The 14,918-nt window shown below is 40.1% G+C and overlaps 3 protein-coding genes across 4 annotated transcripts in view; all 3 read left to right on the top strand.

Annotated features, from left to right (window-relative positions):
* The first annotated feature begins 40 nt into the window (after nt 1–40).
* On the top strand, nt 41–2,459 carry polr2c (RNA polymerase II subunit C). Its single transcript, XM_060061142.1, has 9 exons — nt 41–265; nt 498–547; nt 632–700; nt 848–900; nt 1,029–1,157; nt 1,305–1,356; nt 1,488–1,656; nt 1,775–1,849; nt 2,030–2,459. The coding sequence occupies exons 1-9, from the start codon at nt 180–182 to the stop codon at nt 2,172–2,174; spliced, it is 828 nt and encodes a 275-aa protein (XP_059917125.1). The 5' UTR covers nt 41–179; the 3' UTR covers nt 2,175–2,459.
* Nucleotides 2,460–2,553: 94 nt separating this feature from the next.
* Nucleotides 2,554–8,567, top strand: LOC132464643 (diacylglycerol O-acyltransferase 1-like). The gene is made up of 17 exons (XM_060061138.1): nt 2,554–3,243; nt 3,670–3,757; nt 4,084–4,124; nt 4,533–4,618; nt 4,890–4,942; nt 5,032–5,137; nt 5,437–5,523; nt 5,616–5,675; nt 5,814–5,917; nt 6,183–6,221; nt 6,347–6,388; nt 6,498–6,542; nt 6,855–6,964; nt 7,056–7,121; nt 7,241–7,328; nt 7,479–7,541; nt 7,786–8,567. Exons 1-17 carry the CDS (start codon nt 3,101–3,103, stop codon nt 7,966–7,968), a joined length of 1,404 nt encoding a protein of 467 aa, XP_059917121.1. The 5' UTR covers nt 2,554–3,100; the 3' UTR covers nt 7,969–8,567.
* Nucleotides 8,568–8,609: 42 nt separating this feature from the next.
* Nucleotides 8,610–14,918, top strand: part of wwp2 (WW domain containing E3 ubiquitin protein ligase 2) — a 33,917-nt gene continuing 27,608 nt past the window's right edge. For both annotated transcript variants that reach the window (XM_060061135.1, XM_060061134.1), the window contains exons 1-5: nt 8,610–8,696; nt 9,705–9,786; nt 11,939–12,095; nt 12,396–12,517; nt 14,099–14,236. In XM_060061135.1, coding sequence (XP_059917118.1) covers nt 9,717–9,786; nt 11,939–12,095; nt 12,396–12,517; nt 14,099–14,236 — 487 coding nt within the window. In that variant the 5' untranslated portion in view covers nt 8,610–8,696; nt 9,705–9,716. The remainder of the gene's footprint in view (nt 8,697–9,704; nt 9,787–11,938; nt 12,096–12,395; nt 12,518–14,098; nt 14,237–14,918) is intronic.

The raw sequence follows: 14,918 nt of genomic DNA, 5'->3' as shown, positions 1-14,918 counted from the left end.
AAATATCAACCCACCCACCTCTGCCTTCGTCCAATCGCTCTCTGAGTATACATCCTCTGACCAATCAGCGATCAGGAAATAGTTTTGCTAGGCCTGCAAGCCTACAGAAGCGGTAGTGTTGATAGGACTTATTGTTTCGTACAGATTTATCTTATCCCCAAGCTATTTTAACTGAAAACATGCCGTATGCTAACCAGCCAACTGTGAAAATCACAGAATTGTCTGACGAAAATGTGAAGTTTATCATAGAGAACACTGATTTGGCGTAAGTATACAACAAAAACGTCCATATAAGTGTTGTGTAGTCCGGTGGTAACGTTACTACTAGAATCATTGTGTTCTCAAATGTTTTTACTTGATATCAATCGCCACTTGATATACTCATAAACATTATACATACACTTTAATACTTGTCAACGTGCTAAATAGGTAACTTAACTTACACGTATCATACTTTATCCTTTATAAGCGACACATGTTTTCACTCTTTCACCCAGGGTCGCGAATTCTATCCGGCGAGTGTTTATGTCTGAGGTTGCAACGATAGGTAAAGGAACCCCTAGTATTTTGTTATTTAACGACACTGTCTTTGAAATTAGCTCAGAATCCTGACCTACATTATTTATTTCAGCTATCGACTGGATACAGATAGATGCCAATTCATCTGTACTTCATGACGAGTTCATTGCCCATAGAGTCGGTATGTGTTCTTAAGAGATTTTGCTTTGTCTTATGGCTGTCACTGCCTGTATTATTAGAAAGGTACCATTAAGTATTCTGACCTGATTTGATATCAACATATTGTATTTTTTTAATTTCGGTGTACCAACATGTCATGTGTTTTCAGGGCTTATTCCACTCACCAGTGATGACATTGTGGAGAAAATGCAATACTCGAGGGCAAGTATTACTATTCTGTTTGTTGGATAAACTACAAGCCGCTTACAACGCCACTTGATCTGAAATGTATGATTCAGATACATTTGCAAGAAATAGAAAAGATAATAATATTGTACAAAATTCTGTAGGACTGCACCTGCGATGACTTTTGCCCCGAGTGTTCAGTTGAGCTGACGCTGGATGTCCGATGCACAGAGGACCAGACCCGTCATGTTACCTCCCGGGACCTCCTGTCAAACAACCCCAGAGTCATCCCAGTGAGTTCCTTTTACTAACGGTACACTAAAGGGCCTGACTTCCTGCATAGCCTCTGCCTTAATTAGATCGGTTTGAGCCCATTTCTCATGTAACCTGGAAAGTGGAGAACTCTGTTATTAACTTTACTAACTAATGAAACTTTTCAGGTGACTTCGAGGAGCAGAGACAATGACCCAAATGACTACGTTGAACAGGACGGTATGGCCCTCCCCCCTTCCTTCCTCTTGCGGTCAACATCTTATTTTCTATCAATGCAGTTTCCGAAGAACTTTTAAGTTAATGTATCTGTTTTTTATAATCGCTTTCCCTAAATCTCACACCCTGCACAGACATTCTTCTAGTTAAGCTTCGTAAGGGCCAGGAGCTACGACTCAGAGCCTACGCCAAGAAAGGGTTTGGCAAGGAGCACGCCAAGTGGAACCCCACGGCAGGGGTGTCCTTTGAGTACGACCCAGACAATGCACTGCGGCACACAGTGTTCCCTCGACCTGAAGAATGGTAAGTTCTGTTTCCCTGGTTGTGAGGGTTAGGGGTCCGATAATACAGCAGGGTTGTGTGTTTGAACCTACATGATTGATTTCTAACCTGGCTGCCATGTTTGTTGTGTTCTTCCTAGGCCAAAGAGTGAATATTCAGAAATTGAGGAGGATGAGGTGCAAGCCCCATACGAACCTAATGGAAAGCCAGAAAGGTATGGGGCTTTGTTTACTTACTGTTTGGGTCATTTTTCTGCCTTAATGTTTTTAAGTATATATATAAGAACTTACTTTTCTAATTTCCCATAACATACTTGATGCAGTCTGTATTTGGTGTATGTGCTGAATACAAATCATGTATCTACGAATATCTCAATGTGTGTGTGATCTGGCAGGTTCTTTTACAACGTGGAGTCATGCGGCTCCCTGCGACCAGAGACCATCGTCATGTCGGCACTGGCAGTGCTGAAGAAGAAGCTGAGTGACCTCCAGACCCAGTTGAGCCATGAGATCCAGAGTGATGTCCTCACCATCAACTGAACATGCATAGGCTACTGTTGTAGGATCACCACTTGAGTTCTTTGTTTCACCCAATTGAAATTAATCAAACAAAAGCTGATCAAGTTATTGTTCTTCTGCGAATGTTTGACATTCATTAATGCAATCTGTGTCTTCATAATGTTCATGAATCTATGTAAGCCACATTACAGTTTTCTTTTAGCCTGCTGTTTTAGGTAGATATTTGCTAGTGTTTCAAACATGGAGATGTATTTTGAATGGAACGTTCTTAGGCTTTTTTTGTAATAAAATAAGAAATTAAACATGTTTTATAATACGTTTTTGAGTAATTTGTATCGTACTAAAGTTGAAGGAGGGCTTTCTAACGAGTATCTGATAAATAGAGCAAAAAATAAGCAACATTTTTTATAGAGGCGTACAAGTGCACCTGATTAGAGCCGTGAAAATACGCATGTGAACTGCGGAGTAGACGAGAGCGAATATGCATTGAAGCAATTATTTTATCGGGTGGTTAGCACTGGTTGGGACGAGCCGTTTTGTTGTGGTACCAACCTGCACCGGTGTGATGCTAGGCGGAGAGGAAAAGCTAGCTCCGGGTACCAATAGGGTTGCTTGAAATTGTACTCTATTACAGATGACATTATTCTGCATTCAACAAAACATTGGCCCACGGTAAAGTGTCGTCTTAGTCCGGACATTTTTAGTTTCAAGGTTAGCAAAATTATAGGCTACATCATCGGATTAAACCCCAAATGCGTTAAAAAGCAAAATAATGTTTTTTTTTTTGTGTAATTAGTAGACTATAAAGTAATTTGCATGTATTTTGTCTCCGCAAAAATGCTTTGCATACAAATCTCCTTTTTAGGAATATGAGATTTATCTTGGCTGTCCACTCTTCTAAACCATAGGTTTTTGGTTTAGTTCTGCAACGTTAATCAGAACGACAAATGGCTAATACAGCCAGAAAGAGATTTCTTTCTGTGTGCACTTCTTTTTCTGACGAAGAAGAGATAGCAAGTCTCTGTCAAAATGCCTGTGGTCCTGATGCCAACCCCCAAGAACAACAGCATCCTTATGAAGCCATGCTGTGGTAAGTTTCTCCCTGCTAATGTTCTGCCATTGGGGAGTTGTGACAATTTAGGAAATTACACCTTTTCTGTTGCGTTTGGATTATGTATCGTGTTTTGAGAAGGACATACCTTTTATAACATTTAAATAATAAATTCCATCAGCAATATTAAGGACAATATTAATCCAAATCATATTAATCACAATTTGACTAAATGTAAACTAGCTGAATAAGGCATATGCTTATTTGTTCCATGGACAATATCCAGCCCTACTGCAATTGTAGCCGAGATATATTATTCAGTGGTAGTCTTCTTGAATTAATCAATTATTCTCCTTTATTCACTTGATTAATAATTGTATCATGTGTGCTGTGGCAATGAGCGTGGAAAGTGTTGTTTCTATTAACACATCCCACTGACTGACGGTCTGTGGTTTTCTTATCCAGCTGCCATCGCCTCCACGACTCCCTGCTGAGCTCTGACAGCCGCTTCACAGCTTACAGAGGCATTCTCAACTGGATCATTATCCTCCTGGTGGCAATTTTGACGCATCCTTTCAATAATTACTCTGAATGACTTATGCAATTGATTTATTGATATAACATTAAGAAGATGAAGACTGGAACTTCTTTTCACTAAAACCTTCCTAACAACTCCTTTTACCTTCCTCTGTAGGCTGTCTATATGCTTGATTGGCAATTATTGAGAATGATTGTATTGTAATTGCTTACCTAAATGCATTACTAGCTAGCTGGTAACACTTGGTACAGTGTTTACTCTGCCTGAATGGTGTCGTTCTCTCATTGTGGATTGAGCCCATCTTCCAGAGTCGTTTAAAAATGTTTGTCTCTGATTTACAGGTGTTGACTCATGCTCACTTGTTTCTGGAAAACTTTATACAGTGAGTACACACACACACACACACACACACACACACACACACACACACACACACACACACACACACACACACACACACACACACACACACACTAGAGTCACTTTTCTTCCACCTCTGTCTACCATAGCTATGTCAGATGTTAGGAATCTGATAAGGCAAGGCTTGTTTAAAAGCTGATGTTAGACTGGTGACAAGGCTCATGCTACACTAGAAGTTCACAAAACGCTTAACACTCCCTACTGCATTAACAACAACACACTTAACAGAAACACACACATACACACCTACACACTACACACACATACACCTCACCTACACACCTACACACAAACACACACACGCACAAAAAACAAACAAAATGTAAATACAGCTAAAAAGTTTAATATTATTTTCCCTCTTATTTGTCAGACATGGGTTTTTGATAGACTTGAAGAAGATAATGGAACATCTGACCGAAAATAACCTCAACTGGCCGTCTTTGAACCTTATCCTGGGTGAGGCAGGTTGCTCAATCCAACACCAATCTCAGTTTTCTTGTCCTCCAAAGTGTTTCAATAAAAATGTTAACAAATGTTGTTAGCTCCACACAGATCCTCAAACTCATTTTGATTCATTGAAAAAATTGCGATGAATATATTATATCCAATGCTATTAAAAGGCATAAAGAAGCAGATGGATGCACCTGTGAGCTGTGAACTGGGTTTATATTCAGTTTGGCCTCCTGGTACCTGAATTCTCTGATTCTCATTTTCCTATTTCTTCCAGCTGCCAACGTTTTTGCTGTAACAGCTTTGCTTCTGGAACATTCCCAAGAGAAGGTAACAACGCATGTCTGGTTGTACAGCTATATTATTTAGACTGCATGTATTTAGAGAACACATTTATTCATTCAATTCTATTTTTTCAGGGGAAATTGTCCTCTAGCCATGCTCATTGTTTACATCTAGCAAACCTCGGACTACTTATGATGATTTCTGCTCTTCCAACTCTGCTTTACCCTACAATATCAACAGGTAAACATCATATTTTTATTTAAAGTGGTTCTTTTAACTAGTTTAGCCAAGCAAAATATGTTAAATGAAATGTGAATCTTGTTATTGTCCTTATTAATCGTGACAATGCATCCTTTTTTCTTTTTATAAATGTGATGTATTTTGTGTCAACTTATGCTATTATTTATGTCCATGCTATAAATGTGTTTTTTTGTGTTGATTTATCCACATATTCACGCTCTGTGTCTTTGCTACTTTCACAAGGTATTCACATGCCAATCAATAAATGCCCATGTGAGTTGTTGTTTTTTGTCCACTAGGAGGTGCATTCTTCACTCTGTGGTCCTACACTGTGCTGGGCCTGAAGCTGTATTCGTACCACGAAACAAATCGATGGTACAGACAGGGTAATGTATTTAACACCTGCAGTCTTCACTACTAGAGGCTCTGTTGAAACTTCATCATCTCTTCAACAATTTACATTTATTCACACTTACAGAAGAAGAGAAGAATGAATCATGCTCGCCAAAATCAGCTGATGAACATCTTACTTTTAAAGGTGAAGCAGATTGCTTACAACATGATACTTGATTAACAGCAGGGTCATAAAACTGAGCCAGAGAACCTTGTTCTCTACATCCAGGTAGAGCGAGAGCAAAATAATATATTTTCTGATAACCTTCTCTTGATCCATCAGACCTTTACTACTTTCTGTTGGCCCCAACTCTTTGCTACCAGAGGGACTTTCCCCGTAGTCCCAAGGTTCGCATGAGCAATCTGCTGCACAGGCTTCTGGAAATGGTGAGCCAGGCCCAGAACCACTACAGACGACTCTGTTTCTGCCAATTGTATACATTTTTAAATATACCATGGGAACAGAGTTGGATTTTCTCATATCCTTGATAAAATAAAAAAAAGACACTGCTGGATCGGTGCAGATATGGTTCTGATTATAATCATTTGCATCATGATTTCTACTCTGTGAATGCGGTTTGAATATATTCTCTCCTTGTTAAAATGGAATGGATAGCTATGTAATTTTTTGCATATGTCCCAATATCATCAGGTGATTCTCATTCAGATCATGGTTGGAATCGTACAGCAGGTAGGCTGTCTATATGCTTGATTGGCAATTATTGAGAATGATTGTATTGTATTTGCTTACTGGTAACACTGGGTACAGTGTTTACTCTGCCTCAGCTCTGCCTGAGTGCTGTTGTTCTCTTCTAGTGGATTGAGCCCATCTTCCAGCGGTCAGAAAATTCATTCTCCGTAAGTGATAACTTACCTTGTTATACTATAAACTTGCTGGTTATAGTATGTATTTCTTCATGACATCATATAATTTTAAATGAAATAACATCTCTTTTATCATGCATAGACCATGGACTTTACAATGAGAGTAGAGCACTTGGTTGGACTTGTGGTAAGTACTTGGTAGTGTTATATTTTTTTCAATTAGTTATTGTATGGTATATATGGAAGGGTTTTGGAATCGCGTATGTATTTATCAGCAATCAGTTTTTCAGTTAGAATAAATAAAAATTCTACTTTTAGAATAATTAAGGTGGATGATGCATTATGGCTACACCCAAAAATGTGTGGTTTTAAAGGCCCCATGTTGGGAAAGCCACATCAGAAAAAGAATAAAATAAAAGTACCAAAACTGAAGAAAATACTGTGAGCATAAAATCCAAAATGCTGCCAGCAGTGACACACTAATTCCTCATCCAAACAGGCACCCACCCATTTCCTGTGGCTTCTGCTGTTCTTCTTGTGCCATTCCTACCTCAACCTGTGTGCCGAGGTCCTGCGCTTTGGGGACCGTCATTTTTATGGAGACTGGTGGTCAGTATGCATCCCCCTGGTGTACTGTTCCAGGATCTTTGTTAAGCATGTAAGGTAGCACGTTATCAAGGCTCAAGTGTCATGTGTACAGGAACGCTTCGTCTCTGATAACCCTCTGGAGGAACTGGAACATTCCCTTTCAGAAATGGGGCTACAGGTACACAGGAAACTAGGTTATTGTTTAACTAGCATTCAATTATATTTATTATAATAGGCATATTTTTTTGGGGATGTATTCAATATTGATTACAATGTTGTTTCTTCTTATGCATCAAGACATATGTACACACGGCTGGTGGAGGCAAATGTATGCCCCTGGCAAGCAGAGTTATTGGTCTTCCTGTTGTCTGCCGTTCTCTGTGAGGTACGTCCCTGCTTCTTCTGCTCCACACGCATAATTGACAGCATCCTGCTTAGAATCTTCATATTATTTTTTCATTGGGTATAAATATGCAACAGGAAACGGAATGAATAGATGAAGTGCCTTTCCTTTCTTTTCTTTTTTTTTTTACAGTATGTGATTGCGCTACCTCTTCACAGCTGTCGAATGTGGATCTTTCTCACAATGGTATTTGAGGTGAGAGAGCAACATAGCTTTCTGTTTTATATGAATGGCGGAAATGGATTTGCAAAGGCCATGAGAAAGGAACATTAAGCCTACGTCCCCAAAGAAAATATGATTGTGAATTTGAATTAATATTAAAATTACTTTTTTTTTAAATAATAATGACAAAGTGAGATTTGTATGGTGAATAACTAGAATCTTTAAGGCATGGGGTCACCGGCAGCATCAGCCATTAATGCATTGTGTCCACTTCTAGCTTCTGGTCACTGTTTTCCTCGGACGATATTTCACGGGGAACTATGGCAATGGCCTGGTGTGGCTGTGTCTGCTGCTGGGACCTCCCCTGGCAGTGACCATGTACTTTCACGACCATTACTTGGCCTTCGTCATCACCACCAACAGCAGCTCTCCCCATCATCATCCTCAGTCAGGACAGTAACAACACCATCCTGACTGTAACCTGATTATCGTGGGTCTCTGTCTGTGGATGCGCGGACCTGAAGTCTTCCTCTTTTTCATATATTTTTTTTTTTACCAAGTAACAGCAAGACTGAGCAACTTTTGCACCAATTATATAAGGGTGAAGGAATTAAGCAGCCATGAAGGCAATAAAGATGCAAAAAAAGGTTAAACAGAACTGCGGGACAAGTTGTTTGTTTGAAAAATTGTATGTATGAGTAAAACATGGAAAATAAAGCTGCTGCTTTGTTTATTGTCATCTGATCGTATCGGGCTCTGTTTAATCATCTAACGAGTCTCATACATAATCATTAGGACATTTAAGAAATGTACTCCTGGTCATACAAGTTCAAACATGGAGGTGTTAAGCATGTTAACGTTGGTTATTTCATCATGTGTTGTACTGCCTTAGTAATAACGTATTACAAAGTATATTTATTTATTTATTCTGTTTTTGATAATACATTATTGAGAACATTTCAATTTAATGAAAACGTCCCTGACAATCTAACTACAGTTTAATTAATAAAGTGGTTGTTTTGTCTGTGTTATGTTATTAAATTGTCTTTGTTATTGCCACAGACTTGTTTTATTATTTGATGTTATCCATGATCCATTGCGCCACAGATTACCCTGTATCACGTGGTATTGTCATTGAGGCGGAAATGAAAGTTAACTAGCGACATCAGCGGATCACAGCTAAAAAAGGTACGAGAAAAATAACATAGTCCTTGTTGTCAGTGCCAATATATGTCATATTTTCGCTTATGTAACCTACAATTGTTGACATGTTCATATTTCATGGCTATCGCTAGTGGTAGGTTTTATCATTGTCCTTTTGTCAGAGCCCCAGGAGGCAGCTGGCTAACGGCTAGCTGTATCTGTAGCATATAAGGTTAAATGCCTTGATCATCATCCATGTTTGTAATGAGCACGCAGGGAAGGTTATTTAAATATGGAGACAATAACAAAGAAGACGTATACTGAAATATTGAATAGATCTGGGAATCTGTTACGCACCACTTATATTGCGCAAATGATGCTGGCAAGCCAGTGGGCTTGTTGACATAGGTTGTGTTTGGACGTGCCTTTTGTTTTGGTAGCGTCACTTAAAATATAGAGTTAACCGCAGTACGACAACCCTTTCAAAAGGGAACCATAACAATTTAACGATTTGTTCGCGTCTACTTGTGTAATTCGTGACTTCATTTTGAAGGGTATGACAATGATTCCAATGCAGTCTCCAAACATCTGTCCCAGTATGTTAAAGGCGTACCGATATGGTAGTGCTTGTATTCGCTAATGTAGGCATTCTGATTCCGTCTTCTTCCATTTCTAACTCATTCAAGATCTGCCTATGTAAATGAATAAACTAGAGATTAACGTAGGTGATCGTTTATGTTCATCCTATTGTATGCATTTTCATCTCTGCGATTGCAGAGATGGTCAATATTCTATAGACCGATTCTTATTTTTCTATGATGCCACATACAACTATTAAATGCTTTCTCATATTTTGTGTTTTTCATCTCAAGTTAACTGATTATATTGTGGCTCCTTTTGAAAAACTCCAACACAATGCAAGAGGTTGCCTATCTTTTCATTACATTTTTTAGGCCTACATATGCCAGCCTGTATGCAAGTCAGTACATGCATTGGACAAATGCTAATCTATGTATCTGTGCATGTGCTTCTTGTATCTGTGCTGTTTTCAAGAGCTGTGATGCAATGGCAGCTGCCAGCGTGACCAGACCTGGCAGTGCCCAGACCACTGAGAAGTCTCAACTGACCTTGAAAGGTAACCATCCATCCTGTTCCTCTCAAGCCTAATAAAGATGCACTGCTTAAGAAACTTGGACAGCATCTTAATGCTGAGGACCAGAGGGGACCGGGCTCTGTTATTTTTGGGGTAGATGATGGATGGGCGGGATGGTATAGAAGTCAACAATCAGTCATAATATTTTCGACAAGCTGTAGAAAGTTATCGACATTCAAATCTGCCTTTTACCATTTTCTAGGGTAAACTGTAGCGAATGCAGAATGCTTCTATTCAGCTTGTTGATCCAGTTTCTATCATCCGCTGTGATCAAATGGTATCACCAGGTCATCGTCGAGGGTGTGTTGGCTTCCCGAATCTGCCTTTACTCTACCAATAAAAGCGGCATAAGATCAGCCCACAAGTGTTGTATTTCTTTGGAATGGAATGATTGAAAACCATCAGAGCCTGCTCTCATTGTATAAAGCAGTCCTCTTTAACACAAACATCAATGGACAATCAAGGTACCTCTGAGCCAGAAGAAAAGGATACTCTCATGCACAAAGCCTTAAAAAAGTTAGCAATATTTTTGATTCATCCGGGGAAGGCTCTGAAAAAGTGAAATACTGGTCCATATTCATAGATTTCATGTAAACTTTATGTGATTGTCGATCATTCTTCTACTTTCAAATGTTCTCCTTATGGCTAGTTTGATGTTTCTTAGTAACTGCTTACAACTCAACCCTTTTCATATCAATTGTACCCATCAGCTTTGTCACATTGTTGCTCATGCTTTATTACTATGAAATACTGCTTCAAGGTATACAACTCTCAACACAATGATTGATGTAACTGGTGACCGATTCTGGCAGGCTGTCAAATCATAACCCAATGCGGTAAATGGCAAGCAATTACTCCGTCCAGTCAATGATTACAGCGATATCATTCGGCTCCTGCTTGTAATGGTGCATCAAAAAATGTTTTTTTGCTACTTCTTTGTTTTCAAGTTTAACGTAGCATGATCTAGAATGACCAAGTATTTACTTTCAAGGTCTCTGTTTTTGTTTTTGACACATTGATTGAATTGGACTGGATGTTGCATGACGGCTTGCCGGGTCAATTACTGCATCTAGTCCTGACCTTCAGTTGCTCAAATGAGAATGTCTGCACAGTGTTTTGGCACTTGTGACTAGTCTGCCGCATCCAAAAACTTGAAAAACGACTGCTTTATGGATATAATGATGATTTGTCATTACACTTCTCCATCATCTTCATTACTAGGTTTAAGAATATACATTAAATCAGGAGCATTTACTATGAGCATTACGACGATGCCTGAATCCCCAATAATCATCAACTGTCACAAACAAACACCATACTTGAATCCTTTCAAGTATGTCACTGTGCCTCACGTCTTCACCAGCAAAACTTTAGAGAAGCAAGAAGGCTGTGAGGTGGGCAATACATGCATGCTCTTCAGAGCAGGGAGGGTATTGTATCCTGTGAGAGTACATGGGAGGGTCACTACACGGATCTCGCCAAGCACAGGGTTACCACAACCTTATCCCCCACCTAACCCTGTCCTTTATTTAGCCCATTTAGAGAATTACTCTGCTTTATTATCTGTTACTTTTTGTGAATTGTCAGCTATTACTGGATTGTAGGGATTTTTTTGTATTTTGCTGATGCCTTAAACAAAGAATGATGTTCTTAAACAATCCCTTAAGGAAAAATCAAGTTCCAACTGATATTTTTCTTATCTCAGCTAGGGGGCGATGTGACCCTTACCTGTTAACTCTTATTTCCCCAACATTGAAAGGGCTAAAACATCATGTGCTGTCAAAATATAATGTGAATATAAAGTCATCCAGTGGATCATTAGAGTCTGACTACACAGAGACTCTGAACAGGCAAACATGGACATATTTTAATGCATGTTTTACGTGCTCCTCGTTAAAATACTATTTCCCAAGCTACTAATAATAAAATGTCATTGTATTGGACAAGATTCAATATTCCTTTATCATACCTGGTAATTAATCGTGTGTATATATATATATATATATATATATATATATATATATATATATATATATATATATATATATATATATATATATATATATATATATATATATATATATATATATATAATGTGCATATGAACGGGTGTTGACTCTCTTCCCTTCCACAGTGGTCTCGGCCAAGCCGCAGTCCCCGAAGCTGCCCAGCCGCAGCTCGCGGCTCAGCTCCTTTGTGGAGGTGACCGCCGACGGCCTGTCCAGCGAGACCAAGAAGACAGGCAAACGCAGCGGACACCTGGAACTGCAGTGGAACGAGGACCTCACCCTGTAAGCAACCGTTGGAAAACATGGCAAAGCCGTGGACTTGTTTGTAATGTAATATAAATATTTGGTAAATGCAGTTGTCACTATACATGCTATAATATTTAATTGTTATATTCAGTATGATGTCGTCTTTATTTCAAATAGGAATCAGTCTGTATAATGTGAGAAAACTTTAATATATTAAATATGAATTAGTAATAATAATGTGTTAACTGAAGTAGTGGTTTGGTGCGTTACACAATCAAATATCAAAGAAATGGAACCTTTTCTCCCTGACTGGTGTTGGTTCTTTGCGCTGCGTAGCAACGTGACCCCTCAGAGTCGCCTGGACCTGAAGCTGTGGAGCTGTCACACACTGAGGAAGGAGCTACTGGGCAGTGCCACCATAGACCTACTGGACACACTGCGCACCCACCATGGCAAAAGTAAGGCCCCACGCACTCACTCTCTGACGTTCAACCCCTTATCTTCAACCCTCAGGACTCCTTCATTACTCGTATTTTCCCCCGATCATGGCTATTCTATGTTCCTTCTCTCCCTTTGTATTTGTTACGGTGTCAAGCAAGAAATGGCACTAGTTAACTCCTGGCGTTTGTTCTTCCAATTTTTTTTTTTTTAATTATTATATGATTATAAGAACCTTATCAAATGCTTCATATCATATTTTCATAACGAGGTCAATTTTTTTTAACCAGGCTGTAAAGCATCTCCGACATGCATCATTGCACGCCGCTCCCCTGTAGCGAATATGTTCCAGATTACACCAGTTTAATGGTTGTTCGGGGAGTCAACAGTTATGAGGCGTTGTCCAGCTTTGAACGTGTTTTTAAGCAATAATCCAAAATAACTAGTCTGTCAACACATGATCATCAAGAACATCGTTGTTTTGATTTATCTATCGCTCCGGGACTGGGGCGGAGAACGGCCTGGAGTATAGTGAACCCGATCTTATGAAATAGCCTTATTAGATAAATAACGAGATGTTTTTTAATATCATTAAATTAATTATGTACTTCAATGTATGGCTGGCTGAGATTCAGATCTCAGGATAAATTCCTTTTCTCAGAATTGTTTTTTTATTTAACAGACTATCATTTCTGTTGCCGCCTAGCAATTGCAGCAACGCTAGTCGGCTATCTGACTTATGCTGAACATCCCTATGAACTACCTTTTCACCTGACCCCTCCCGATTTTATGTTTACTGCTGTTCAGGGATTGGCTTGTTGTTAGGCTGTTTGAGTGACATATTGGTCAAAGTTTACCAGAAATTGTTCTTGATTTGTTTATAAACCAACCAACACTTTATTTGTGTACCAGGCCTCTGCTTACAGCCTGTGATTCTTTAATGCCACCAAATGAAAAGCTTTCTTGGGGCCTGAAAGTCACACAGACATCCCACAGTGGCATGGTTACATCCAGGAGCAGTACACAGCGCTGTGTGTGGGGCTTTTCTGGGCGGTTGTATATAGACTTGTTTCTGGCTGAAAAAAAGCTGCTACTTCTTTTTTGTGTGTTTTTGTAAATGTGGAGCGTTCCTTATGTATATGTGAGGAAGGCTCTGAGCATAGGGACTGCTGATTCTTATTAGGCTGCATTAACACTTTTGATTAATTGGTTATTAAAAATGGATTGGTTATTAAAATAAACAAAGGACGGCTGATGTCTTGCTCTTTTATTGGGTGATTATTGGCTTACTTAATACGAGCATTTGAATTTGAATTGAGATTGCTGCAATTTATGGCTAATGACGTTATGGTTTACACTTTTTAAATGTTTGGTGTTATTGATTGTTGAATAAGTTGTTGGAATGAAAACTCTCCAAAATCCCCGCAGTTTATATATTGCACTTACTGTGTGTGTGTGTGTGTGTGTGTGTGTGTGTGTGTGTGTGTGTGTGTGTGTGTGTGTGTGTGTGTGTGTGTGTGTGTGTGTGTGTGTGTGTGTGTGTGTGTGTGTGTGTGTGTCTCTCTCTCCCTTGTCACTGTTTCGTGCCCCCCCCCTTCCAGTGGAGAATGTGCAGCTGAGTCTGGTGCTGCAGACGGAGAACAAAGGCTCAGTTGTAGCAGGAGGCGAGCTCACCGTGTGTCTGGACGGCCTGGTTGTTGATCTGGGCTCCCTGCCCAATGGCAGCATGGCAACAGACAGTGAGTCCCGCCTTTTTTTTTACTGAACACGCGCACACACACACGGGTATCTGTACACTCACGCATAAACGAAAACACACGCATATATACGTGCACATATAGAAGCTATATTCAAAGGCATGTTCACAGAGACACAGGTAAAGACTTGTGCTGCGGTAAAGCACAGAGGATATTCAGAAACAGAAAAGGTAATAAATTCCCTTCACAGCCAAGGCGGAGACTAATTGCATGAAACACTCTCAAACTGGGACACACACACACACACACACACACACACACACACACACACACACACGCACACATCTCCACTCAGTCTACAGCGAAAACCAAGACACTTTTATTAAGACGAATAAGGCTGCCTACGAAGCCGTGTCGCCTTCCCTCTCGTCCCTGGCCTCTCTTCAACGTCTCCACCATACTGTATCTGATGTAACCGGCGCTACGCCCCTCACACCGACCAGAGAGCCCAGCGAGCACATTTTCATCGTGGATGTCCATGTAGGCCCTCACTCTGTACCCAGTGAGCGCACTGGGACTCCCCTGCCCTCCCACCCGGCCCCTCCACTCCCTCGGGTCTGTAGAGTTCCCCCCCCCCCGCGGATCCCGAGCGGCCCCGGACACGAGTCGGAGAGGTTTGTGCCGAGGGGCCTCAAAACGAGTCGCCGCCGGCTTCGGGCGCACC

This window comes from Gadus macrocephalus, chromosome 9 (genome assembly GCF_031168955.1).
Source record: "Gadus macrocephalus chromosome 9, ASM3116895v1".
Classification (NCBI taxonomy): domain Eukaryota; kingdom Metazoa; phylum Chordata; class Actinopteri; order Gadiformes; family Gadidae; genus Gadus; species Gadus macrocephalus.
This window is presented reverse-complemented; position numbering and strand designations above follow the sequence as displayed.